Raw genomic sequence first — 26,085 nt, forward strand, 5'->3', positions numbered from 1 at the left:
TACTGCTACACTTTAAATTCACCTCCCAGGAATTTGTTTGCATACCCTTTGTGTGCAGAAAGTGTAACATACCCAATTCTATCACTGTTCTACAGAAGGTGACAGATTTGGCACTTGAAGTGGCAGAAGTTGGTATTCTTTAGCTATTTCCATTAACAACTCTGGAAGCTGCCATAGGCATAGAAGTAAGCTTTGGCTGAACTGAATTGTATCCTTAAAGCAATTTTTATGTGAAGAAAAATGTCAGATGATTGTAAAATTGTGCATGAATCACCTTAAGAATTTGAGAATTGATCTTGCTTTCTTTGAGCCTTGTTTAATTCAGCCTATTTCTCATTCATTCTAGTTAAGGAATTATTCCCATGAAACCTGGTAGGTTATGTGCTTGATTCAAGTTTGTTCTCAGAACCATCTTTTTTTTAGATACCCTGCCCCTCTTTGTCGAAGGTTTGATTTGCCTGTGTTGTGGAAGCCTCTGCATTTTTTGTAGTGCGAGTGAAACTCATTGCAAGAACATGACTTTTTATTTCTTTGTGCTGTTGTGAATTAGGTCCTTCCTCACAAAAAAAAAAAAATCAATCATCTGCTTTGCACATTTATTGCTTTCTGTAGGCAAATCAACAGTGCTTTAACTGGAAAAAAAGCTGGATCCAAATTTCAACTCTGCTTCAGAGTTCTTGGTCATAAGGTTTTTGTATGATCTTTCAGGCTTTGTAAAAAAACATTTATTTTCTTATAATGCATACATGAAGAGGTATATATTAAACTCCAGATGGGATGTTTTGTCATTCCCTGCCCCCACCCCTCCAGCCTTTTCCTGCTCTCCCCAGTCAAGACTGAAAGCCAAATATGACAGTTGGAAACTGTTTCTGGTTCAGAAACATTCCTTCTACATGTGCACTGAGCAACTTTAAACACAAGAAATACTTATTGTGACCTCGTTTGTGCCATTTAAGAACATGTTGGTATTGTCTGAGAACTGTACCCTTATTATTTAATCAATTAACAGTTGTATTTGCCAGAAAAAAAAGTGTCTCTCTCTGCTTGCATGCTGGCTGACTTGTCTGTCTGTACATCTTAAGTTCTTTACTTATCTCCCCACTAAAATGCTGGCTAATGTTCTCTGCACCATTCAGCACAGAAACTTTCACTTGCTTCCCAGTTTGTGCTATATAGCATGAAAAATTAATTAAAGTGTCACTGCAATGTTGGTTTACAGGTGGATCGTTAACATATATGATAGTGCTGTTGTAATTCTTTTTTCCCTTCTTTTCCTAGTGCTGAACTCAGAAAAGAGAAGAAAGCTGACTCAGGGAAAGGTGTTGACCGGGAGACTTGTCTATGACTTGCTCTTCAATTAATTCTTTTTACAAATGAATGAAAGGAGTGCCACAGCCACTAAATATAAATGATTTGACCTTGTAGCTTTTGTCTTTCATCTCAAACTAGCACAGGTAACGTAGTGCAATATTTGTCTCATTTCACCTTGTCTACCTGTCTACATTGTCTAGTATCTGTGTAAAAGTCTGCAGTAGCCAATGCAAAAAGATCTACATGTTCTTTGCTGATATTGGCCATTTATCAGTATTCGTATCATAAATCTAACAAGAAAGTTTCTTTCAAATTTGACTTTCCTGTTAATAGGTTTGTACTGTATTTTGCTACTTTTTCTGTGTGAGAATACTTAATAATCTTAAATCAAGATGAACTTGAAAATATTTGTTCCAATTTTTCTTTTTTTCTTTTTTTTTAAATCACCTAACTCGAGTAAATGATTTCAGGAGACCCAAACTGACAAGCAAACATTAAAGAAGTTTTTAAAGTAACAACTGATCTGACCCTGTGAACAAAAAAGGATAATCCTTTTCTCCTCAAGCTGTCCTTTTGAAGTCATGGATTACTCTTGCCATGAGGATTGCAGGGTCAGATTCTGTATTTGTGAAGTTTTCCTTGATTTAATACACTGTATTTAATATTCGAATTTGTATGTAACTGGAACATAGTCATATATTAAAAAATATATTAAAATATATATATTAAAACATTCCCTTAGTTGAAAAACACCACCACATCGTTTGATGTGAAACATGGGTACAGTATTTCTTAAAATGCACTCTGTGATTACAGTATCTTGTAGTGTACAAATGTTTGCTGTGGTAGGCCAAACTACTCCATTATGTCTTTAATCAATTCATTATTTTCTAATAGAGAAAATTTTGTAGACATAAGCTATACCCCAGAGGCAGTGATATCACCTGCCCAATGATTTTCCTCTTTGTTGCCTAAAATATAGCCACATAAAGGGCATATTTATATTGTCCTCTCTCTAGTAACAACCGTAAACCTGTTAATTTCAGAGACGGCGTGTAACACTTAACTGGGCATCCTGCTGTTGGTTTTGTTACGTCTCTTCCCTATTTCATCAAGTACATATTGATTAAAAGATAAAAACAACATTGCAAAGTAAAATGTGGCTTTAAATCCACTACCAAGACATTCTTCAGAATGGATTTTGTTACTGCTTGATCCTTCAAGCTGTTCTTTTGTTTAAACCAGGGACTGCGAGGTTAGGTATTGAATTAATAGAGATGAGGAGCAAACGTTTTATTGCGCTATTTGGAATTCATGATTTTTAAGGTTTTTTTTTAAAGATAAACTTTTAAATGATTAAATGAAAGCTAATTCTCATTATTACACCGCTACTTTGAATCCTACAAATAAGAATTGGTCTTGTAATCTTTGTAACAACTCATCAGTAGGGCTCGTAACATTCCCCAGCTTTCCAAAATGTGATAATCTTTCCATAGACCTCATGCGAACATTCTTCTCGCATCCAGCACATTTAAAGTATTCCGTCTAATGTTTCTGTGTGTGTGAGTGTGTATGTTTTACTACTTCAGCCATAAATGATAATTGCATTATGCTGCAGTGTACTAGGGTCACTGTTCTAAATTTGACTTAGCATCATCAAAGCCCATTAAAGGCCATTTTTATGGAGAAAAAAAAAGAAATCTAATGGACAGAAAGAAGGATTAGATTTAACTCAATGTTTGTATTTGTAAATTTAGGAAAACAATGCTGCTGCATTAAGGTTTAAATGCTTTGTTTTGTGTACTTGATGATAAATTGTAAGATTCCAATTGTTTTAAGGTTAGTATAGAAGTTCAATACTGGTATGTCCCGAAAGCAGCCTGGTGGTGTTCTATTATGTTGCTGACTTTGTTACAGATGATGTATACAATCAAAATGTATTAGTTTCACTGGACCAACTCTTAGAATATTAAGAAATCAGTGTATTCAATGGCATTCTGTATTTCTGTTCAGTATTTCAGAGTGGTTTTATTTTAAAAAACTCTGTTCTTGTGTGAACTTAAATGCTATTCCAATGTTAACATTCTGAAATCACACACAATATAAAGCAAATGTAGTGCTATATTTACTTCTAATTTCATATTCCTGGTCAAAATTATTCAATTCCTTGGATGTAATTTATTACAGAAGTTTATGTGTACATGTGAATAGACTATTGTGTTTTTCACAATTAAGAAATGTTACGTGAAAATAAATATTTATCCTAACTAATTTTCAATTTTATTTTTACACTGCAAAACCCAGACCAAGTATGCAATATGGTACAGTGTTTTAAATGTCTGATACATGAATATGCTTCACAAATGAATGGATGATAGAGTCCTGCTCCATTTCCAACTGGAATCTCATTGAATCAGGCAGTGGTGTCAGCGTGGGCTTGCTCCTGGAGTTGACGGCTGACTCTAACCGTACATGTGCCACTGGGGATGGTACATAACTGACTTGTTCCAGGAAACTGTGGGAATTAAACTCTGATCTACTGCTCACGAGTTGGTTCTCTTTGCATCTGAGAGAGGTGATGTGGACCAGGCAGCAGTAGTTGGGCCTTTGGATAGATCAATAGGTAAGGTCTTTAAATATTGTAGCGCTGAGGAATTTTAAGTGTCTTGTCATCCAGACAGCAGCGTAGCCTACTGCCTCTTGGCCTGCTTCTGCTATTCTCAGGACCCTAAATTTCTGCTACTGAAAAACTTTCAGGCCTTAAAGCCTAGTACTACTGCCAAACCCCAATACTTAAAAGTACTGACTTCATCTTATTAAAATTCCTTTGAGCTTTTTCACCAATTTTTAAACTGAAGACTGGAAGCCATGTGGTCTGAGAATGGTAACAGTCACCCCTCAGGCTTCAGCTGCTTCTGTTAGGATTTGACACAAAGTGTCCAGTCCAAAAAGAATACAAAGGGAAAAGTGGTAACTGTCAGGTGCCTAACTAACTCTAGCATGTGGCACTACCTGGGCACAACTGGTTCCTAGTGCTGGCTCTGTACACTAATGAACTGGGCTGCCTTTCTTCTGAGGTCTCCATTTTAGGTATTTGTCTGTGCTCACACATTTCAAATAAGTTGTTAGCTCCCTGAGGCAGCTCTGTTGTCCTCTTGTTCCAGTTACCTTTGGAGCTGAGGGAGATCTACCAGAGAGAAATGAGGACACTTATTACAGCAATAAAACATTTTTTTTTAAAGTTGCATCATGCTGTATGAGCATATCATACAAGTTGCTTTCTAGACAAAGAAATACAAGACAACTAGCATTATACTTTGTTGTGCCTTACAGAGAATACAGTTAGTACATAATCCTATTCTGAGAGTACAGAAGAGCTTCCCAGTGAGATGTAACATAACGTTACATCAGTAAGGTAGGTCAGATGCAAGGAACTGCATCCTTACTTAGTGAAAGACTTACCTCTGCCTACATAATTTTTAGTTTGATTTAAAAGCTTAGGGTTTTTAATGCATCTCTGATTACACCAAGGGAATGCTTGCAGTTCTTTAAAAGCATGAAAGCCTGGTTAATGTAGATTTTGGATTACAGAAACACTTTATATGTGACATATGACAGTGTGAGTGATAACATTTTAAAAAACCCCCACTGCTACATTGAGCCCAAGATTATATTTGTAATACCTGTCTCCAGTTTGTTTCCTAAAAATCTCCTTATTTTGTGAGTCAAGGAGTTTTTGATTTGTGAAACCAAAACCTTATTTTTCAGCTCAGACCCCTTCTCTTTCTCATTTAAGGACAAGCTGCACACACCGTCTTGACACTGTCCCCCCATCTCTCTCACACTCCCCCTGTCTTTGATGATACTTGGTGTGAATGTAAAAGTAGTCATATTAACCCCTAATACCTCCCTAATCACCTGCTAGCATCTATTATTGAGAAGCTATGTGTTTGTTAAATAATCATGTCACATTCAGTTACGTGGTACCATTAAGCAAAAACAGGAACTTCACTCTAAGTCTTCTGAAAATTAATGGATCCTTGTAAAATTCTAGTAGTTAATTTTTCTGAGCATCATTTTAAAGGATACAGACTACATCTCCTTTCATAGGTTAATATCTTTATTATATTAAGGCAGCACAGTTTGTAGTACAAGTGGGGTTGCATCTTTTCTATCTCTGTAAAAATAAGAAAACTGATCGATCTTCAGATGGAGAAGCTACCTGGAGTGCTGAAGACAAAGTAGAAGTTTACTGCTAGGCTGTAAAGAAAAGCAGGTTTGCTAAACAGCATATTCACACAAGAGTGAACAGTTCAGGACTTGCTTTCAGCGACTGGTAGTCTGCATTGTAATGTTTACATTTGAGTGCAAGGAATACAGCCTATTCATTAGTAAACAGGAAACCCGTAAGCCAAAGATTTTTCTGTCCCATAGAAAAAACAATTGTGGGCTGCTGCAGTTCCCAGCTGTTACCAGAGCAGATTCCCACAGTAGCAGCCTTTTTTTGACTATAAAGTAAGCCAAAACGACAGTACGATGATGGGAAATAAATTCAGTGCCATTGGTTTGAAGAGGTATCATTGGATATCTCTGGTGAAAGCTGGTTACATGCTGTCCTTGCAAGACTTTTACAACTGTAATTCAAGAGGTTGCAGGGAAACATACTAATTCGGGAACTGCAGTAAACAAAAGTGTTTAATGCTGCAGAGAAAATATTAACATTACAATATTCCTGGTACTGTTTTAAAAATTGATCAAGCATTAGGTAATTTCTGCAAAATCTGTTTAAACTCTTATAAGTATTTTCACAGAACTGACCAAAAGGTTCATTTTCTTTTTGTTGGAAATATAGGAATTTTTATTCCTCAACTGTTCTCCACCTTGGTTCCCCTGTGTCATTTTCATCATTCATTACCCTGATACAGAAATGAGACTGCTTCTCTTTTTACCTTTTGATATTTCAGTTTAAAAGTCGAGCAAGTACCATGCTGTCCAGAAGTCCGTGGCATACCTAAATTCTGGTGCTGTTAAGACCTGATTAAACACAGTCAATAAAAATGCAATAGTTGCTTGACAACAGACATCATTATAAAAGATTAACACTTCATTACAAAGACTAGCATTTCATTATGTACAGATGTAACCCAGAAACTGACCCTTATCTCATCTTGATTTATAAAAGTGTATACTGGCTCAGTGTACATCAGAGAGTTTTCTGGAGAAGGGCCATCACTGGTGCTAGGGAAGTGAGAAGCACTGCTTGATGAAACGGGTCATATGGGTATACATGTGCTTGCGTGCTTGACCACTGATGCTATGGTCTTTGTCGGTGTACCACTGTGGGAAAGAGAAATAGAGAAGATGTTAGTTCTAGCTACATCTAAATGAAATAAATCAAACATGACAGACATAAACTCATGGGCAGCCATTTAAAATTATCCCAGCAAGGGGCTGGCATAGAGGTAAGGGTGGTAAGAAGCTGCTATGATAACTTTTGTCCTTGCTTTATGTGTGGGATACAGCATCTATTGATGCTACAAGTACAAAGTGCATACATGGCATGTCGCTGTGGAGGGTAAATGCAGCTCCTCGGTTTAGAAGTGGAGCCTGATGGCTGCACCCTGTGAGACCGGCAGCTTTGGCTGAAGGACAGTCAGGCCTGGCTCCACTATACTACATCCTTTTCAGCCCGGCTTCCCAAGGCCTGGGAGAAGGTAGGAAAGGAAGAGCTTGCACCTTAGTCTGAGAGTTTCCACGTACAGCATAAGAAGGGGCAAGTACCTACTACTCTTCCAAGTTGAAAAGAGAAAAACCAAATGTGACGAACGGGTTATCGTGGACTGAGATGAAGTTAACCTTTCCTTGTAGATACTAGCCATTGGACTTTTGAGTATATGCAAAAATTAGGATTGACTTGGCTGTCTTTCTGAGAACATAAAATAACAAAATGAAAGATGAGCTAAACCGGGTCAAAGATGAGGAGTCTCTGCTTTACTTTTTTTTTTCCTGGCACAGAAGATACGTGGCTGCACTAGGTTAAAATTTCAGTTTCTGAGCATTAAATGCAAGCATGTAAACTTTCACTTAAGATGGAGATTTATACCTAACAACAGGGAGCTTTTGCTATTACTGTCGGAATACAGTCTCACTTGGATGATGATAAAGAAAACAGACCCATACCATTGCCTGAAAATCCACTTCAGCATCCACGAGAGCTTTGGAAATCTGTGCTGAATGCTGAAAGTGAACATTATCTGAAAAGTGGAAGAAAAAAGAGGAAAAAAGTAAACTAAAAACCTGCATCTGTACTACTCGGGGGGAAAAGCAAAGTGACAAACACAGTAGACTCCCCAGCACTGCCGACTGAAACACAAATGAGTTGCAGAAAGCGGTATTATTTTATTGACGTAAATGTAACAGCCTTGCCCCTTCATGCTTTTGTTTTGTCAGTAGTAGAATTGCGAACCTGTCTGTAATACTAAAATGTCTAATTAACTGCAACTCACCATCTGCTGTTCCGTGAATAAGGAGATACTCAACTTCCTTGAATTTTTCGGCTCTGGCCATTACTGTTGAACTCTGAAATTAAAGAAAAGAAAAAAAAAAAAAAAGAAAAAAGGTGCTATTTATGAGAAGATGATTTGCTACCAGCTGACTGATTCCTGTTGACACAGTCTGGGGTCCTTCAGACAAAAAACAACCCCTGTTCCCCTCCCCCTGCACCCCTATGTAGTGTGTTCACGTACCCAACAGCACTGTGCTCACACTCAAACCGTTCTGCGCTGGTCTGCAATTACCACCAAGGGTTATGGCTGCAAAGTAACAGGCAATTCCAGAGGGGAAGAGTTTTGCAAGTGAGACACACATTTAATGCATTGCTAACGTGTTGTTAGCCTGCAGCACACCACTTGCCATAGGTTTCCTGTGCGATGCAGACAAGTTAAAAAACATTGCCATGGCAACGGTGCACCCTATGATAGCGAGCAGTAGATATTGCAGAGACTACATGTGTTATCTTTCCCCGCCAAGGCATGCACTAGTTTACCTGTAGGTAACACCAGAGATAATATCTCATCAGTTTCAAGTAGCTGAATGGCTGACAAGAAGTTTAAAGCAATACTGTCCCCCAGACAGAAAAATGACTAAAAGAAAAAAAATCAACCCACTAGGCCAAATCCACAAATAGAGGTCAAGCTACATTTTGGTAATTGAAACAATGTGGTGATGAAGAAAAAAAATAATCAGCAACCAAGATCAATAAAGAAACTTAAAATGCAGTAATCTGTTCCCTAGAACATACCTTCCTATTGTCACTAAGGTACTAAAGAATGAGAAAAGCAAGGACTGCAGGTAAGATCTCCAATTTGGGCAAGGGAAAGGACTAGGATAGTGCATTACCATGTGACTGGGCAGAAGAAAAGGGACAAGAGACAAGATGTCCTAGGTCTGTAAGGCAGCCAGCATAATGGGGCAAAAATACGTTTAATTATATTTCCTCTATTAGCAACATTATAGGGGTTCTCTGCTGAACCCCTGCAGTAGTTTTATATATATTACAACAACATAAAAGTTACTGTGGCAAGAGAAAAGAAAAAAAAAAGGTAAAATTTAAGAATAAAAGAATGCAGTTTCTTCCTCACCTTGTACCAAGGCTGTATCCTTGCATAGGGATTTCCATTTAGTATCCAAAAAAAGTCTAATACATTATATTACCAAGACAGAGGAGTGTTCTGGTTTCCTTAAATCTCTTGTGCACTCCTCAATCTTTAAAGCAATCATAAATAGTAAATTTCTTAGGTCATGGCAGAATAGCGTGCCACAACCCTCTCATACATGAAATGAGTGTCTTTGTAGTCATTCAACCACATTTAAAAAACAAGTTCAGCAGGGAGAAAAAACAAACACTTTCCAATCTGTAGCACTGCAATTGTCCTCTTCTGATTGTGAAAGGCTGCAGAGCACTAGAAATCTTATCTAGCATATGAAAATCCATGCACGCTGCAAACACGACACTATCAATCGAAAGGAGTCGGTATTGTGGACTAAGCACAAATAGTTACAAGCATGCCAAGGTCAGGAGAGGACTTGGAATTCAGTGAGGAGCACTGGTACCAGCTGACCAAGAGAACAAATCAGAAAGTAATGACCCAGTGACAGATAAAGTACCACTCAGTATGCTTTGAGTGAATTGTTCTCAAGATGTACAGAAGGAAACTTGCTACGTGGCCTTTGTAAGCCTTCTAACAAATCAGTGCTGGTTTAAGGGACAGCAAACCTGCGAGTGGAAACCTGACCCGAGTTACACTTCTGAGCACTAGACTTTCCAACAGCGCTGTTAGAAAAAGGATGTCTCTATTTTTCTCCTCCAAGCATTAAACAAAACAAAGCTATTTCTAAAATACTTCAGAAAGAAGGAACACACAAAAAGAGATAGTTTCTCAGTTTTTTTATCACTTGCAAATGATGTCTCACGTGCTGTATCCATACTCAACATGAAGAGTCCCTTCCCTAAAACGTTCTGTAAGGACACAGTACTTCTGCCAGAAAAAGAAGGTTGCAAGATAGGGAGTGATCTCAAGTTAGGTGCAGTTACAGCACAAACAGCTACATAAGCTGAACAAATCTCAAGTGGACAGCAAATAAATATGACTTAATTTACCCCTTCCATTTCATAGTTGTCCTGCCAGGACAAAGGTTCTGAAAAGGTAACATGTACGAGTACTGAGAATTGGGCCCTGCTGAGTCTAACTGGCTTTTCTAAAGGTCACGCACCAGTCAACATTTTATCAGCACTCCACAAACAAGTTAAGGTTTGGCTGAAACTGAAGGTCTCTCTCCCTTTAGCATATTCTCAGATAATAGAACAAATGTCAAATCAGTACAAGATGGCATATTTACAAAATTGTACCCTGTTTTGCATAACCTAATGATGCAGCAGTTCTTAAGGACTGAACATTTCAAATCTGCTAGAAAAAGATTGCCAAATCTATGACTGTTTCAAACACTTGCCAAAAGCATATCAAATTCAGAGTGAACTGCAAAATAATCTTCTCACAAGTTGAACAGTCTCTTCGGTATGCTTTACATGGCTACTGCATCTGACCTCCAGAGCTCTGCCCTGATTTAGTCTCAAGTCTTTTACACCAGGGACATTTCTTCCCGGGGCAGACAGCTGCTCTGCCATTCAGCCTACAATCCCTGCACAATTGTATTGGGAACTTCAGCCATGCTTGCTCCTTTCTTCTACAATTCTCTAATTTTTAATAGTTCACAACTACCTTAAAAGGCACTGATCACACATAATTAGCCCACTCAGAGGAGTGTGAGCCGTCCCTCAGACTTGACGCTTAACAAAGAGTATTGAAGGAGGAGAATCTGAGATATTACATGTGAAGGAAGCCTAATGAGACATTATTACAAAGGTAGGGTGTACCCCTCTTGCCACAACTAGTTTCTCAAGGCTCTATATTCAGAGCCTAGCAGCTCACGTATTCTCTAAGCAGATGTGTACAGATCGATTTCTTTTAAATTAAGGCACATAGTAGAGAGTTTATGTAACCTTTCACTTTTCAAGCCAGCTTTATGGCGGATGCGGTAGGGTAGAGAATATATGATGCAGCACACAAGCCTGACAGTTTGAAGTTAACAGTTCAGAAATGCTTTAACAGCTCCAGCTAGGAGAGCTTTCAATACATTTTGCATTTACTTGCTAAAAACCATTCATTTCAGAAAACAGCTCTCATCAGTAACAAGAGGCCAGGAGGCTGGCTACTGGGACACTGAACAAAGGGGCTGTAAGCCAGCAACATGCTGGGCTGAAGTCAGTAAGGGTCTTCAGCAACAACAAAATCCCACAATCCTCCTATTGATGTTAAATGAAAAACAACAAGCTCACTTCCCGAGCTACCCCACCTCTCCAGGTTTATATGGAGAAGTAAATGCCAAGTAATATATTATTTGAGGCTTTTAACAACGAATGAGGACAAGTTGCATTCTCTTATCTAGAAGTAGCAGTGAAGTGTGACAATCTGATCTGCGCGACTACCCCACCTCCATCGAGCCACCATTCTCCCCAATTAGTCCTCCGAGTAACACATTTGAAACCTTTAGCTCTTTGGTACTGGCAGTTTCAACGTGGCCATTGCCAGCAACGGATACTATGCCAAGAAAATCCGACTCCTGGCTTGAAAGGATTAAACAGTCCTCTGTTGCCATCTGTGCCGTGAAGCTGGTGAATGACTTTGTGCACCCAGAGCGTTAACGTTCGTTCTGCACGACGACAGTAACTTCTATTTACACTGCTACCTCGCAGATCTCCTACTGTTCCCACCGCCTTAAAGAAACACAGTTGGGAGAAGGCAGGCGGGCGGGCGGCTGCAGGCTGCGGCCAGCCCCCGGGCCCCAGCAGCTCGCTGGCGAGGAGAAGCACACGCAGTACCAAGCCTTCCAGCACTGACTACCATTGTCCTTAATTTTGACCAGAACATCTGATGTAGCACTGGACAAAACTAGATTACTGTAGTGATAAGTCAAAACAGCCATTTCAGTCCATCTATGTATGTATTTGTATGTTTTACCATACTTGAAATCAATGCAATAACCCTCACCCTTGTATGTTTTACCATACTTGAAATCAATGCAATAATCCTCGCCCTTTTTTCTCCCATGACACTTATTTTTTATTTAATGCATCAAGACACAATCAGTGTTAAACTGTCCTCTAGCCTAGTTACCAACTCAAACACAGGGAACGCTCCATCTCTTTCCCTCTAACACCCGTGTTTGGTCCCAGCACCCCTCAGATCCCTCTGTTCCCCAACAGCCACTGTATTTCCACCTTGGTCAGAAATTTTAACAAAATCTTACGCAAGGCTTGGGCTGCTCTGCGCCCTGCACCCAGCTATCTGTGACTTCAAGAAGCCCTTGAGGCAACAAAAAGCAGCTGGCACATGGAAAAGCAAGTAGAGCTATTAATCATGCCATAATGAGGGCAAGTAACCTACAGGTATTTTGCTCCCATTAGAACACCTGGAAGTTCTCTCACTTCTGGGCAAACATTAACCATTTTACACCAAACATTGGACACCCTGTGTTCATGGCGATGGGGCCAAAACTCCAGCCCCTATGCTGCTGGCTCTCGCTTGGCCTGCAATTTGGTTGATACGATCACGGTACAGACTTGCCTACCTGACAAAGCTTCCCAATATTTAGGAGATTTTGCTTTCCCTGAAAAAAGCATGCAGATCCCTAAAGCAAGAAACTTCACACAATGCCCATTTAAAAGAAGAAAATACATTTCAGAAAGAACCGAAGTGCATTTGTTTTGGTGGAGATGTTGTTTAAGATAACGCATAGTTTGCCCACGAGCATATTAAATTTTAAAACAAATTTGTTTCTTGGTGATTAAAATAAAACAGTTTTTACAGCTTGTTTTACAGTCTGCAGAGTAGCCAAATGGAACTGAATGTAAAAAAAAAAAAAACCCAAAGAAACCTAACACACCAAACAAGCAACAGAAAACCCACACCATACAGCAAGGAGTAACTGCTTCATGCAAATCCAAAAGCATGAGACTACAGACTCTAAAAGCACAATGCAACAGTTATAGCTGGAAAGGAAAAACAAACTTAACGCTTCCCATGGGGAAGGAACCAGGCTGTATAAAAAGAGTGGTTCAGAAAAAAAATAATTCACTTCAAAAAATGAAACTGATTTCTTTCTTACATTATAGTTATTCAGATTGTCACTTGCTGTAGGAAGGCCCATGTATCGCTCCGTGTATATTGAATCTGTAATTAAAAAAAAACCCAAATCAGAACCTGCTATTTAATGTTCAGTTTGTCTACCAGAAATTTTGCCCACTGACACAAACAATGAAAATGCAATAATGGATACTGCAAAAAAGAAAAAAAAGAAAAAGGATAAAAGCAGGTTTTCCACAATGAGGCGTGTAGGTAACCATCATTATTCAGAATATTTAATCTTCTTGTTGCCATGGACACCTGAATGCTGAATATTAATAAAGTACTTTGTGTCAGTGTTACCTTATTGTTATTCATTCAGTAATCCTTAGAAAATTAACTTAAAATCTCCCTGTAAATGACTAGTGTTTGAACAAAAGCTCTTAGCTATTTTATCTGCATGTTAACTGCTAACAATCTGTAAAATGAAAATATATCAGTATATCAGGACTCAGCTTGGCTCTATGTGATATGTAGTAAAAATTTAGTATCTCTGGGTTTCCACAGATTTTTCAGCATAGTATCATATTACCTTTTTTTTTTTTTGCAGACTTGCTGCTTTATTAAGCCATACAAATCAACGCTCTGTCACCAGACTGCAAGGTCCATTTGACTTTTCAGCGTTGCCGCACTGGGGTTTTTTGATGTTGACTACGAATGCCTCCATAACCCTTTACTCGATCAACTAAAAGTGGAATTTTAGAGATCCTGATCTTTATTTAAAAAGAAAATAATTCTTGCCATATTGTAATATTCATGTCCAAAACATTATGAAAGCATCCCTATGCCCTCAACAGACTACTGCTAATACCTGGCAGTATGATCCGATCTCCTGAATTAGCCAGAGCACATGATCGGCTATTATGTAGCCTCTGTGCTAGTTGCAGAATGATAAATTATGCCTCATTTAGCAGAGATTTGCCAGGAAAAGCCCCCCTTTGAATGCTTTTGGACAAATCGAAACCAGAAAAAGGTCGAAATGTGGTCACGCTGTACCAGCACATATTGTATTTGTAGCTGTATATCATTTCTTTAAACCTGAGGAGCCCCTACAACTGTATTTACAGCCTCATGAAACTACAACCTTGGACGCTGTAAGTTTGAAGCACGTACAGGCTTGTCCACTTGCTCGGGATTTCCTCACACCAAGCTACTCTTAAGATTCATTAGATTCATAAAATCCAAATTTTGTGCTGTAAAAGGAAAAAAAACGAAGGCAATTCAAATTGTTCTGCTTTGTTACTTTGAACTTGCATTGTCATTTACTCTCGATGTTAAGCTTCACAGATCATTTTTATGAGAAGTGACATCTCAAAGAAGCAACGCGGTGGATTTCTGACACACGGTATCGGTCTCAGAACACTTGGCAGCTTTGGAAAGCAAACACAGACATGTTACAGTAATACTACAAATATGACAATAATTTAACCTTCATTAAAGTTTAAAGAGATTACCTGGAATTGTGGATCTGACTTTCTAAACTGGGAAATAAGATTTAGGGAACTGGTTTAATCCTAAAATGCAGTATCCATGAGTTCATAAAAACACACCAAGTGGCATTTACGTGGCATCTAGTAGATAATCAAAGTTGCATGCTATGAATCAACACTTTGCAGCATGTGCACCGCAAGACATATGGGAATCCTGGTAACGAGGAAGCCATCACATACCATAATATTGCCAACGTGACACGGGGGCAACCGCTACTCCGCACTTGAACACGCCGCTTCCAGAGCCAAGCACCATGGAGGTCACGTATCCCCCGTAAGACTGAGAAGAAAACATTGCTGTTATTTTAGTCGGAAAGGAAAGGATGGGGCCCATCTGCTGAACAGTTCATCAGACGTTTACAGGCTCAGGGTTTTTCATATTAATGAACTCCATTCTGAATTTGGGTCAGATCTCAGCCAGGGAAACAGGCCTCAAACAGCGCACGGCAGCTGCGGCGCCGATGGGCGGATGAGGACTTGCTGGGGAAGAGGGGCGCAAACGCTGCTGAGCTGTGACTCAGCCGGGGCCGGCAGTGCTTGGGAGCACTGTGGGCAGCAGCGAAAGACAGGAAACGAGACACTGCTGAACCGCTGTGTCCCTCTCCGTGCTGGGGGAGTGGGTGGAAGCAGAGCTGGGGCCCACAACACGCCTGATGAGTAGTTGCACCAGGGCACCTGAAAATTTACAACTCCCTCAGAGCAGGCCTACGGCAGCTCACTTGCTAACGCTTCCTCAAGGCGTCAAGAGCAAGACAGTGACTGGGGAGCGAAGGATCTGCTGAGTCTGTGGGAGGAACTGTGCAGCAACACACTTCTTGCTATGCACAGAGAATTCACTTGCAGTCTAGCCTGATACACAGATGAGTAAATATCTGACATGCTTGAGCACCCAGGTAGCAAGGTACCTAAACAATGTCACCGACCGCCCAAATGACTGCCCTCGCTATAGTTTGAAGGGGTTATTTAGAAAAACGTGTACACCTACATTCAAAAATAAGAGCAATTTTTGGATCTCTCCCCTGTCTTGAAACCAGGTTACAGGCAAATGGAACTGTATCTTAGTTCAAAGGCCTCAAATGTTTGCTCCAACTTCAATACTTATGTCCTCCCAGTGAGATCAGCAAAGTAATGCATATAGTTAGTAACTAAAGCTACATATAAATGTGTTGCTTAACCTGTCCATGGTAAAGATATTACTGCTGAACCTATGGCAAATGAGATTTATGTACACGGTAACAGGCTGACAATCTGAAAACTCACGAGACAGAGAAAGTCGGTTTGCCCACAGGTTCAAGTATACAGGACTCATTACCTCAACCTAGCTCCAAAGAGGACTACTCTTCAACTACTCATCCCAAGACTCTTAAGCAATAAATATGGGAATGCCATTAAGTCTTCCATTTCCTTCCCACTGAAGTTAACGCTATAACACTTCATACAACGCAGAGATGTTTATCCCCACAAGAAAAGCTATTAAAAGCACCATCATCATCATCTTGCCATCAAGCAATTTATTTGCCGGTGCCTGTTCACAGCAGTGACCAAATTTCAGCTATTAATTTAAGATCTCACATGCAATCCTGCATATACTTAAAGACAGCATGCAAGAACACTACCCATGACACCAGAAGAAGCAGTGAAACAGTATCCTGGGACAGAAATATTCAGTGTTTGAATCAAATCAGTATCACTGACAGTACATAGGCACTTAGCCTTTCAGCTAAGGGGGTGTGTATATGTTATTAAACATTCCCTTCTACTATGACAGGTTTTAAAGACACATTAAGTCAGAGAAATCTGGCCTCTGGTTGGAAGTATTGCTGAAATAAGATATAGCCAAGCACAACATTATAGCAGATTTAGATATTTTCAGGCTGCTTGTAAAAATATGACAGCCATGCACACAGCTGGTTCACATGCAATTTTACATCTTGTTTTAAAATTCAGAGTCATCCAACTAATATAAAGAGACACAAGTGAATAGGTACTTGTATTTTCTTTTTTCTTAAAAAAACCATACTGTTTCATGTTGGAACTTGGCAGTATCCCTTTACATTGTTTTTAATCCCTCTAGTAGTCCTAATTTCTGATTCAAAAGCTCCTGAATGCTTGCAAAGAGGTAATGTATACAGGCACTTGCAGGATGTACTTCATCAGTTCAGTTACTGGACTGTGCCATGACTCCACACTATGTACTTCAGCACCTCACATACGTGGCAGCACAACAAATAGTTGTTACAATTAACTAAAAGCCAACTAAACTTATTTGAATACTTACCGAACCCCAAATGGCTATTCTTTGCCCATCAACAAAGCTCATTTCAGAAAATTTTCTAGAAGCAAACAGAAGAATTAAATGCTGAATGGTTTGCAGGTCTCTGCCATTATTCAGACATGCCCATTTTCCTTTTCATCACAGTGACTGCATATGGAAACATAAAATACTTCAGCCACCTGTGACTTGAAAAAATGCAGAAAAACATCTGTGTCTGTGAGAAAATAAAACGTGGATATTCTGTAGAAGCCCTCAAACCACACTCACTGGTATTTGTGTTGTACTAGGTTGGATTTCACCACTTGCCTTGCTTTTTTTTTTTTTGATCAGACTGAAATTGCAGCAGTAAGAGACAGGACGACACCTGTAAACCCAGTCAGGGTTTAAAAAACTCCCATGAAAGTCTGAAATGCTATTTGTTTAAACTTATTAACGTTTTAAAATCCTCAAAAGCAAGCCCCACAAGATCATTCTTTGCGATTCCGAGAGTTTTATACTGACAGTGTTTGGTTTAGAGCATTAACCAAGCAACAAACATGAACTATGATGTAAAGTCTGAGCAGTTCAAACAAATAACTCTATCACAACAGAAACTTGCAAAAAGCTTGGAGTACAGCTTCCAGCTCCAAGTTCCTTGGTAGCTTGTTCTACTAACTTGACAGCTATCATATGTATAAAACCAGAGATATGATGAATTTATATTACAGCATTAACTCTTCTCTTTTTTTAAGTATAAAATGATGGTTGGCCCATAAATGACTCACTTCAGTATCAAAAAATAAATAAACGTAGAATTCAGTTTTGTTTTGCCAGTAATGTCACTCCTCTTTCCCCCTACACAATAAGCACAAAACAGAAGGAGCAAGCATTGACCATTTCACTGTAGCTCACCTGGCTGCTTCTATTTGATCTTCCACCTCATATGTTCCCAGCCTTCGGTTTATTGCATGCATAATGTCATCCCCTTGGTACCCACTTCCTCTGCCATCGAAGCTGGCCACAATGATCTTCTCAGTGCTTGCAAGGTAAGTAGCCCAGTTGATCTGGAAGGTGTAATCTGCTTTCTGACTACAGGGTCCTGCGTACCTGGGTGAAGAGAGACACAGAATTCAGGTGTTTACTCTCTATGTGTTCTTACATGAAGTATACGAAATTCAATTATTGCTGACAAACCACTAAAGAAGAGTAATCTTTTAAATTAAACTGAGCAAATGAGAAAAGGATCACTGACAGACTGCAAACTGCTGCTTTGCCTGAACATTAAAAGTAACCTGCTTTTTAAAAATGTCTGCTGTTAATCAGCAGACGGGATTTTATTTGTCTTGTTTCTTTCTGCTCTAATAAAAGCTTTTGTTATTTGGACTTTAAGCATCTTATCAGAAATCCAAACCAAATTCTTTTTTTGAGTTGAGATGTCTAGTATCTTGAGTTTCAGAGTGAACTATTTCTGTTCCATAGACCCATAATTTATTTGGTTGAAGTTTGAAATCAACAAATAGCCTTCATTTAGGAAAAATATCTTTTCCTGCATTTTTAGTGTCTCACCAGTGTTCCCTACAGTCAAAACTGTTTCTTATGCAGTCTGAGATAAAGCAAGCAAAACTGTAATCGGAACTTTTTGATTAAAAATGCTTAGAAGCACTTGAACACTATGAAATTGTACTCTTGTGGGTGCCTGGGTGGTAAAATTCTGTTTGCAGTGTCCTCTAGCCACAGAGTAAATCAAACAGAGTAGGAAATGGAAGAGGTGCTTTTATGGCTCTAGAACCCATTTTTCCCAGTTTTAAAAACAAGGAAAAAAACACTAGGAATTCTCCATAACAAGGCTTTGTTTCCATACACTATGGATATTAACACTTGTGAAGGCATTTCTGATATGAAGATCACCATGAAGCAGAGGGGATCCTGACAAAGGCCTGGGTAAGTCAACAAAAATAGAATCAAAGCCAAAATAAAACTTAAGAAGCTCATTAAAACATTCCATAAGCATATTAAAAAAAAGAAAATCACAGTGCTACTAAATTAAATTACATAAACAATTAACAGTAAATTTCCTTGTGGAGTCAGCTTTTAATAAAAAGAAGAAAACCGTAACATTTATATTTTAAAGAATAGCTAGGTTTCAGTAATTTCCAGCTCTAAAAAACCATACCAGCATGAACAGAAATACCAAACAGCACGTGCTCATTGTCTTTAATTTCTGAAAAAACAGCAAATGCAATCCTGACCACAGGATGCATGTTGCCAACATCAGTTGATATTCAACTATCACAGAGAAATGTGACGTCACACTCACTACTTCAGCTTATTCAAGGTTTCATTCCAGAATGTAATTTCATTGAATATTATTCCTACTGAACTCTTAAGAGCAGAGCAGGAGGTAAGCTAATGCTAACATCCTGGCTTTGAAGTTAGATACAGAACATATCTGCCTCACTACCACCAGCAAAGCATGTGCTTTTTAAGCATTACATCATCTTATGGTGCAGGAATCTATCACAAATTGGAATACATCTCATTTTTTTCATTCCCTCTTTAAACTACTCCAAGTAATTAGAAAATATGCCCATTTTGTGTTTCCCAATCTTATTAAGAGCATTTGAAGTAGATGAAAGTGATTATTAACACAACATTGCCATGTAACTTGAAGACTTACACATCAAGGAGCAGAGGGTACTTCTTTGATGAATCAAAATGGGGAGGCAATATCATTTGATACCACAGGTCTGAAAGTGACAAGAGTTTGACTTAGGTCAGTTCTCCAGTGAAATAATTTGACATGCATTCCAATTCATACAAGACTGCATTTAAGTCACCACCTAAAAATTCAAAAAGTAGATTAATCTGAACTGTCCTAATATGTACTGGTAAAAGTCCCTAGCTAATCCGATTATTTTTTGGGGTTTTGTTTTACAGTTAAAGTTACCAGAAAGACTGGAACTAGAATATCTACAGTATTAATAAAATGTGGGGGTCTATCACACTGTTTCATAGGATTCTACATTATAAGCTTGCACATAAAACTTAGCAAGACTCTACAGTGGTTTATCTGACACTAGATCAAAAAAGTTCCCCTACTCAAACTTTCTCTCCCAGTAATAAAAAGAACTTTTAAATATTTTGAGCCTGCAGATAGGCTTTGCATGACAGTTTGTAAAACATCCGAGAAACATACCCAAATATCTATTATTTCTCAAGCAACGTTGATTCCATTTCCATCCATATCACTCTTTCCACCCAAGCTGGCTGAGAGTTAGCTGCAGGTAATTTTTACAAACCAATTGGCTCGATTGTTCACTTGTGTATACTAAAAGAACTGATGCTGCAAAAGGAAGCACGAAGCAATGGACTGCACTGCAACAATAGCCAGAGTGCAAGTCTTACAGAAATTTGTCCAGATTTGAATAAGCAAGACAGTAAAACACTGAAAAATCAACAACTAAACTGAACACATGAAAATACTTATTTTAAGTTCTTTGTGTACTCTGTAGTCATGGAAGTGGATTTCTTCTTTGGTAACATACACAAATTTTTGAGCAGATTGGAACTTGAAGCAGGACTATGTATATGATTTATTTCTCCTGTTCAGAACATGAAAAACAGATTCCCCTTACCCAAAAGCTTTTACCCTGAACAGGTGAAGTAGTAAGAACAAAGAAGAATAAAAAGATGAATATACAATTGATAGCACGAAGAACATCTTTAAGCCTCCATGTTGCCTGGAAGATTTCATCTTTAGCCCTAGTAAAAATGTGACAGAAATAAAAGACACAAAACACAAAGATAAAGAGTTATTACATAAATAAGGTAACAGTGGAAGGAGGAAGGCATCAAAAAGAACAGTTACAATGACTGACAGAACTGAATGCAATTTGTAAAATGTAACTTCATTAAGTATATATTTTACCAAGAGGAAGTTTGTCATGAAGAGAAAAGCTAGTAGCGAAGGCTGGAGTGAGAATAGTTTAGACAGGTATCAGGCCTCCCGCTGCTAGTCTAGCTGGCGTTCCTCAGTCAAGGAGCAAACCATGAAGCCTTCTGTACCCAGATGTGCAAATTCAGAGGGGCACCACTAGCGAAGCATTAGCAGTTCACTTACTAGCATTTTGTTCTTGTCTATATTCAGAGGTTTACGCAGCCTTGGAGCGTGAATGTGCTTTTAGGAACAGAACTACTCAATCCAAATATTCCTCTATACAAAGTCAAAGGTTATCTTGTTGCAAGCTCTTCTGTGCTGATTCCATGACTATTTTTTTGACAATATCTGAACTTCTATTCCACTGTCTCAACTTGCTAACACAAACCAAAGGAACATATGCCTGTAAACTAAGACCTACTTGAGTTTATCATATAATTTAAATTCAACAATGCTTATAAGCTTTGTCTCCTAACCCCCATTCCCCCTTTTTTATTTATTTGTTCTGGTGTTAGGGACTTCTGTTCCTCAGTTAATTATCAAGGGAAAAAGCAGCTAAGCCACTCTATCATGAAAACATCCAGATATCACACTAGGGAAGAAAGACATTTTACACAAGAATAAAACTTTGAAGCACTTGGTAAAAGGGGCAGAGAAAGGTAAAACATGATTTTGAACTTACTGTATCCACTCACGCTGATGTAGTCAAGTATTTTTGAAGGCATCTGAATATCTTTCAACGAATTTTCCAGTTCAGTGTTATTTTCCAAGTATCTGAGGACTAAACAAGAGTCACTAAGAGTCAAAGACCAAATATATTATTTTAAAATGTATTACGCTTTAATTATGAACCACTATAAAAATTCAGTCTGAGATGCTGCTAACCTGCATTGCACTCTTAGTTTACTGCAGTTTTTGTTTTTCCTCTCGGATTCAATGTTTACAATACAGTTTTCCTTCAGTAATTTAGTAACAAGAAAGCTAGTTTCCCTGTTTTTCAGCTAAACACAATTTCAGAAAAACTGAACACTTATAAGTCATACATTACTCACTGTTTTCTAGCACAATGTACAGTAATATTAAATAAACTATGAATAAACATATGCCAAGCTACAGAATTTACTCTTCTGGTTAACTATACTAAAATAATTATCTGAAATTAAATTTAGCCTTTAGAACTGACATTTTCATTATTATGCTAAGCAATGAGAACAAAACTGAAATACATTTACAGTGTAATTTTCTGTCTCAACACAAGTGATACTTTAAAACAAACCATACCTTGATCATCGCTGCTTCTGTGCAGAGTAGACATGGGCAGGCCAGGACCTGTTAATAGAACACAAAACTTTCATGCTTGCATGCTTCAAACACAGCCCTCATAAAGTAATTGCAACTGTGTGAATCATAAAAGCTCAGCACTTGTTTCCCTCCAGCTTGCACAAGCTGGATTTTAAGCTAGTAGGGCCAAAACTCGGGTGAGAGGATCCTGAAAAATATTTGGACTGTCTCACAGGCAAACCACACAATTGTGAGGTACTGAAGAATGAAACTTCACTCTTTAACAAAGTCTACGTATCAGTTGTGGACCACAGTTTGGAAATCAGTAAGCCTTGCCACGAGACCACAGCAGTCTTCTTCAAACAACCATTTTTACAACCTGACTCTCACTCTCTGCTACCTGTCTGTCCTTCTAGCCCATAGATCAAGGAAGATCTTAACATCTTAAAAAACAACATACATTTCAACTTAGAGAAGACGTTATTTTTTCCCCACCCTTTGACTAATTTATCCATTGTACTATCTAGCACATGTACTTACAAGTACAAAACAGACTACAGCCCCACTGCTTAATTTATGATTATATTCCTTAGATTTTTTTTTTAACAGCTCTATCTTAATTTTATTCCCACACATCCAGCACTCCTTTTTTCCCAGTCTGTTGCTTGCCTTGCTTCCAGAGCCTCCAATTTCCTTCTACAAACAGAGTTCCCTGTGAAGCTCTTGGGGAGATATGCAGCAGACTGGGTCTTTTGCATCTCTGTCAGGTCCACTGGTAGATACACCTATCAGATTTTATCCTGGTAATTCTTGTCAAGGTGCTTTTGATCTTAGGAAGGAGTATGTTTTTCAGCTGCCAATGCATTTATCCAATGATATCAACACATATCATTGTTAATTGTTACGCAGTGCATATCAAGATCTTGAAGAAGTGAACTTCCCCACCCAACTCATCAGTGAGTCAATTGCTGATGTCAATTGCTTCCAGATATACTCACCACGACAATTTAGCTGATAATACTGTGCATCTTTGCTGAAGGACACAGAATAATACTGGCATCTTTCTGGATTCAGATCACAACTAACACATTTAGTAGAATTTGGACTGCTTTCCAAGAGCACTCTGCAAAGTAGAGACGAGCTTCATTTTGGAGATGAAAGACTTTTTTTTTTTTTTAAAGTTATGCTAAACAAATGTGTGCTTTTTAAATAGGATGACCAAATGAAATGTGTTAAAATTCAGGAGTAAGGTCCTTACTGATTTGAAAATTAGAACAGACTTTTGAGTTCACTTAATAGTGGAATTAGAATTATCTGAGAGATTTTCTTCAGGGTTTTTTTTTTACTATGGATTGGTTGTTTCTTTCAACAATTTCCCTTTAATAACTAAATTTACAGAAAATTATTGTAGTTATTATTACAGTTTATAGTTCACTAAATATCCTATGTAGGATCCTGGATGAGGCTGTGAATGTCTTAATCTTTTATTTTGCAATGCTTTTCTTAAAAGTTTCTTTTGCATTAACATACACTTTACTCATACTGCAGAAAAAAAATCTTACTTATAAAGATTTCTTCCTCCTGGCTTTCCACCGTTTTCATTACTAATGTAGTATCTACAAAAGCAAAATATACCAGTTTTGTAAAATATTTACAGTACATTACAACGTGTACATGTTTATATTACATGTTTAGGTCAGTTTTTCAATGTGTTAAATGACCCCTTCTTGCTGTTCTCCCTCCCTGCTTGCTCAGACCCTTATTACAAGCTCTCTTGACAAGAATCAATAGCTTAATGACAATACTTACAAAAAGTTACTGGTTACAGCTCCTATGCTGATTACTTCCCATTTTCCTGCAGTAATAGGTACTGGAGCCTGGAAAGGGGCAAATGGCAAGGTGAAATGTAGAATGTGAAGCTACATAATCACAAGGAGAAGCACAAGTCAGCAGTGACTCTCCTACATGTTACTACTTACGTGTGAGCCATTTATGTAATGGATGTGCTTGTAACCCTCTGCATTGCTGAAGACTTTGTAGTAGGTAGCATTGTCGGGTGCAAAGAGAGGGACAGATGGCTGAAACTTGAACACAAGAGAGACGTCTATTAAAGGAACCAGCAGAAGTCCAAAGCCAAAGTGATAAATGCAAGTTTTAATATCTCTAAACAGGAGTTTCAAGATTTAAAACAACGCATCCCTGAACATACTGCAAAAATTTTTGCCTACTGACCTACCATGCAGAACTTGTAGCCATTACCTTAAAAGTAAGCAGACTTGTTCTATTTTCTTACTCCTTAAGCAGCGTAATTTCCTGAGTATTAACCCTGGTAATGATCAACATTCCCTCCTATTTCAAATTCCCTTGAATTTGAAATCCTACCTGTGTTCCTAGTTTCCTACCGTTTCAAGAAACAATATGTGCATTGGCTTCTAAAGTCACCGTTTTATTCTGTCCAATGCCATCGTGTAGCTGTAACCTATAGCAAAGTAAACTCTACAAGTACTCGTTTTCCTTAATTTTCCCATTTTAAAACAGGTATTTGTGAATAAATTCTTTGAAGTCTTAAGTATTTTTTTAGCTTGAAACTGAAAAAAGTCCTCTTTTATTTAAATAAATCAGGATGCTTTCCAAGAGGAAATTTTACTAGTAAGTAGGTGATTACAATGCCAGAAAACCAAGACTAGAATGATATTTTCACGAAGGAACTATCCATTTGTCAACTGGGAGTGACAGAAATGAATGGATTCCTTCTACTGACTGTCACTTGGATGTGCTCCACATGCTAGAGAGAAAAACAGCAGAATGAAATTGAGCTGAAAGGAATAAAAGTTATTTCTGTGATAAATGTCCAAACCATCTACAATGTTAATTAGCCAATTGAGTTAATGCAATTAACTCTGAGATGTTATACTCACTTTTTAAGTGGAAAGTGGAACAGAAAAATGAAGGGACTTGCCTCTGGTCACTCAGTAAGCATGACAGAACCTGAGCCTTGCTAACCCATTTGCTCCAGATAATCTCTCCTTCTTCCCTAGCAATATTTTTTCAAAAAATAACCTGGCAAATATTTTGCTAGCTGCTTCCTTATCACTCTTGCTTTTTCAAAGTGTGACTTTCCTTCTACTCAACTGGCAAGCTCTAACTTAGCTCATGACCTGGAAGCCTTATGCAGTAACACAGGCTGTTCTGAGCAATCTTAGATTAAGTATAATTTCATCTCTACTTTTAAAAAAAAAAAAAAAAGAAAAGAAAAAACCCACTATACATACAAAGAAAGAACTGTATTTTTTTCACACATATATAATTTACTCAAGTTTGTGTATACACTTATATGAACTGTATATACATGTATATATATATATACACAGATACACATCTCATGTAAATACAAAAATATCCCTCATCAGTTAGATGCCATTTTATCAACCCTAAGTAGGTAAGAATAAGAAAAAAAAGGAATAAATATGCCTTTCCCATCCCCTCTGCAATCCTCCCTACTTTCCACTCCGTTCAAAATCCAAGAATCACAGACTGAGATTATCTTTTTCTCCCAACAGCTCCTAAGATGTGGGTTGTCTCTTTAAAAGAAACAAAAAACCAACAACCTAGTTTAATGGCACAGACTTGCATTTTGCCCTCTCATTTTGCACAACTGTTTACAAAGTCTGCAGCTTGATCATCACATTGTCTAATTGTGAAGCCTTTGCTGCAGAGAAGCAAAATGTGTCAGCGTTAAGGCCTTCCTTTCCATATCAAATTTGACAGCAGGTGGGTTGATCTCTCATCTTCATACTGCGGATGATTTCATCCCTGCTGTTGCCTCCCTCTTTGCATTTCTTTAAACTTTCATTTTTGACTTCAAAAGTGAATTAGTGACTAAAGCATAATCAGTGTGTGGAAAATGCGGGAGTGGAAAGTGTACTCTGTGTTCTCATCAAAAACTCTGAAACTCATTTCTCCCTCCAAGTCTGAACTTTTGCATCTCTGCTTCACTTCCCCCAGATCTTCTGTGTAGTTCATTAGGTGCCTACTCTCTACCATGTACAAAGGGACTGAGAGGCAGCTTGG

At 38.3% G+C, this 26,085-nt stretch overlaps 2 protein-coding genes across 3 annotated transcripts in view; one reads left to right on the plus strand and one right to left on the minus strand.

Annotated features, from left to right (window-relative positions):
• The window catches only part of SLC4A10 (solute carrier family 4 member 10), a 121,964-nt gene extending 120,501 nt beyond the window's left edge, over positions 1 to 1,463 (plus strand). For both annotated transcript variants that reach the window (XM_062005200.1, XM_010204760.2), the window contains exon 25: positions 1,279 to 1,463. In XM_062005200.1, the coding sequence (XP_061861184.1) occupies positions 1,279 to 1,345 (67 nt within the window). In that variant the 3' untranslated portion in view covers positions 1,346 to 1,463. The remainder of the gene's footprint in view (positions 1 to 1,278) is intronic.
• A 3,950-nt stretch (positions 1,464 to 5,413) lies between these two features.
• The window catches only part of DPP4 (dipeptidyl peptidase 4), a 40,728-nt gene continuing 20,056 nt past the window's right edge, over positions 5,414 to 26,085 (minus strand). The window contains exons 13-26 of the mRNA XM_062004703.1: positions 23,994 to 24,098; positions 23,824 to 23,891; positions 23,577 to 23,630; positions 23,013 to 23,137; positions 22,015 to 22,062; positions 21,416 to 21,514; positions 19,474 to 19,543; positions 17,709 to 17,903; positions 16,821 to 16,875; positions 14,723 to 14,822; positions 13,036 to 13,100; positions 7,818 to 7,890; positions 7,492 to 7,565; positions 5,414 to 6,648 (exon numbers count right to left, since the gene is read on the minus strand). Of these exons, the coding sequence (XP_061860687.1) occupies positions 6,550 to 6,648; positions 7,492 to 7,565; positions 7,818 to 7,890; positions 13,036 to 13,100; positions 14,723 to 14,822; positions 16,821 to 16,875; positions 17,709 to 17,903; positions 19,474 to 19,543; positions 21,416 to 21,514; positions 22,015 to 22,062; positions 23,013 to 23,137; positions 23,577 to 23,630; positions 23,824 to 23,891; positions 23,994 to 24,098 (1,230 nt within the window). The 3' untranslated portion in view covers positions 5,414 to 6,549. The remainder of the gene's footprint in view (positions 6,649 to 7,491; positions 7,566 to 7,817; positions 7,891 to 13,035; positions 13,101 to 14,722; positions 14,823 to 16,820; positions 16,876 to 17,708; positions 17,904 to 19,473; positions 19,544 to 21,415; positions 21,515 to 22,014; positions 22,063 to 23,012; positions 23,138 to 23,576; positions 23,631 to 23,823; positions 23,892 to 23,993; positions 24,099 to 26,085) is intronic.

Source organism: Colius striatus, chromosome 11 (genome assembly GCF_028858725.1).
Source record: "Colius striatus isolate bColStr4 chromosome 11, bColStr4.1.hap1, whole genome shotgun sequence".
NCBI lineage: Eukaryota > Metazoa > Chordata > Aves > Coliiformes > Coliidae > Colius > Colius striatus.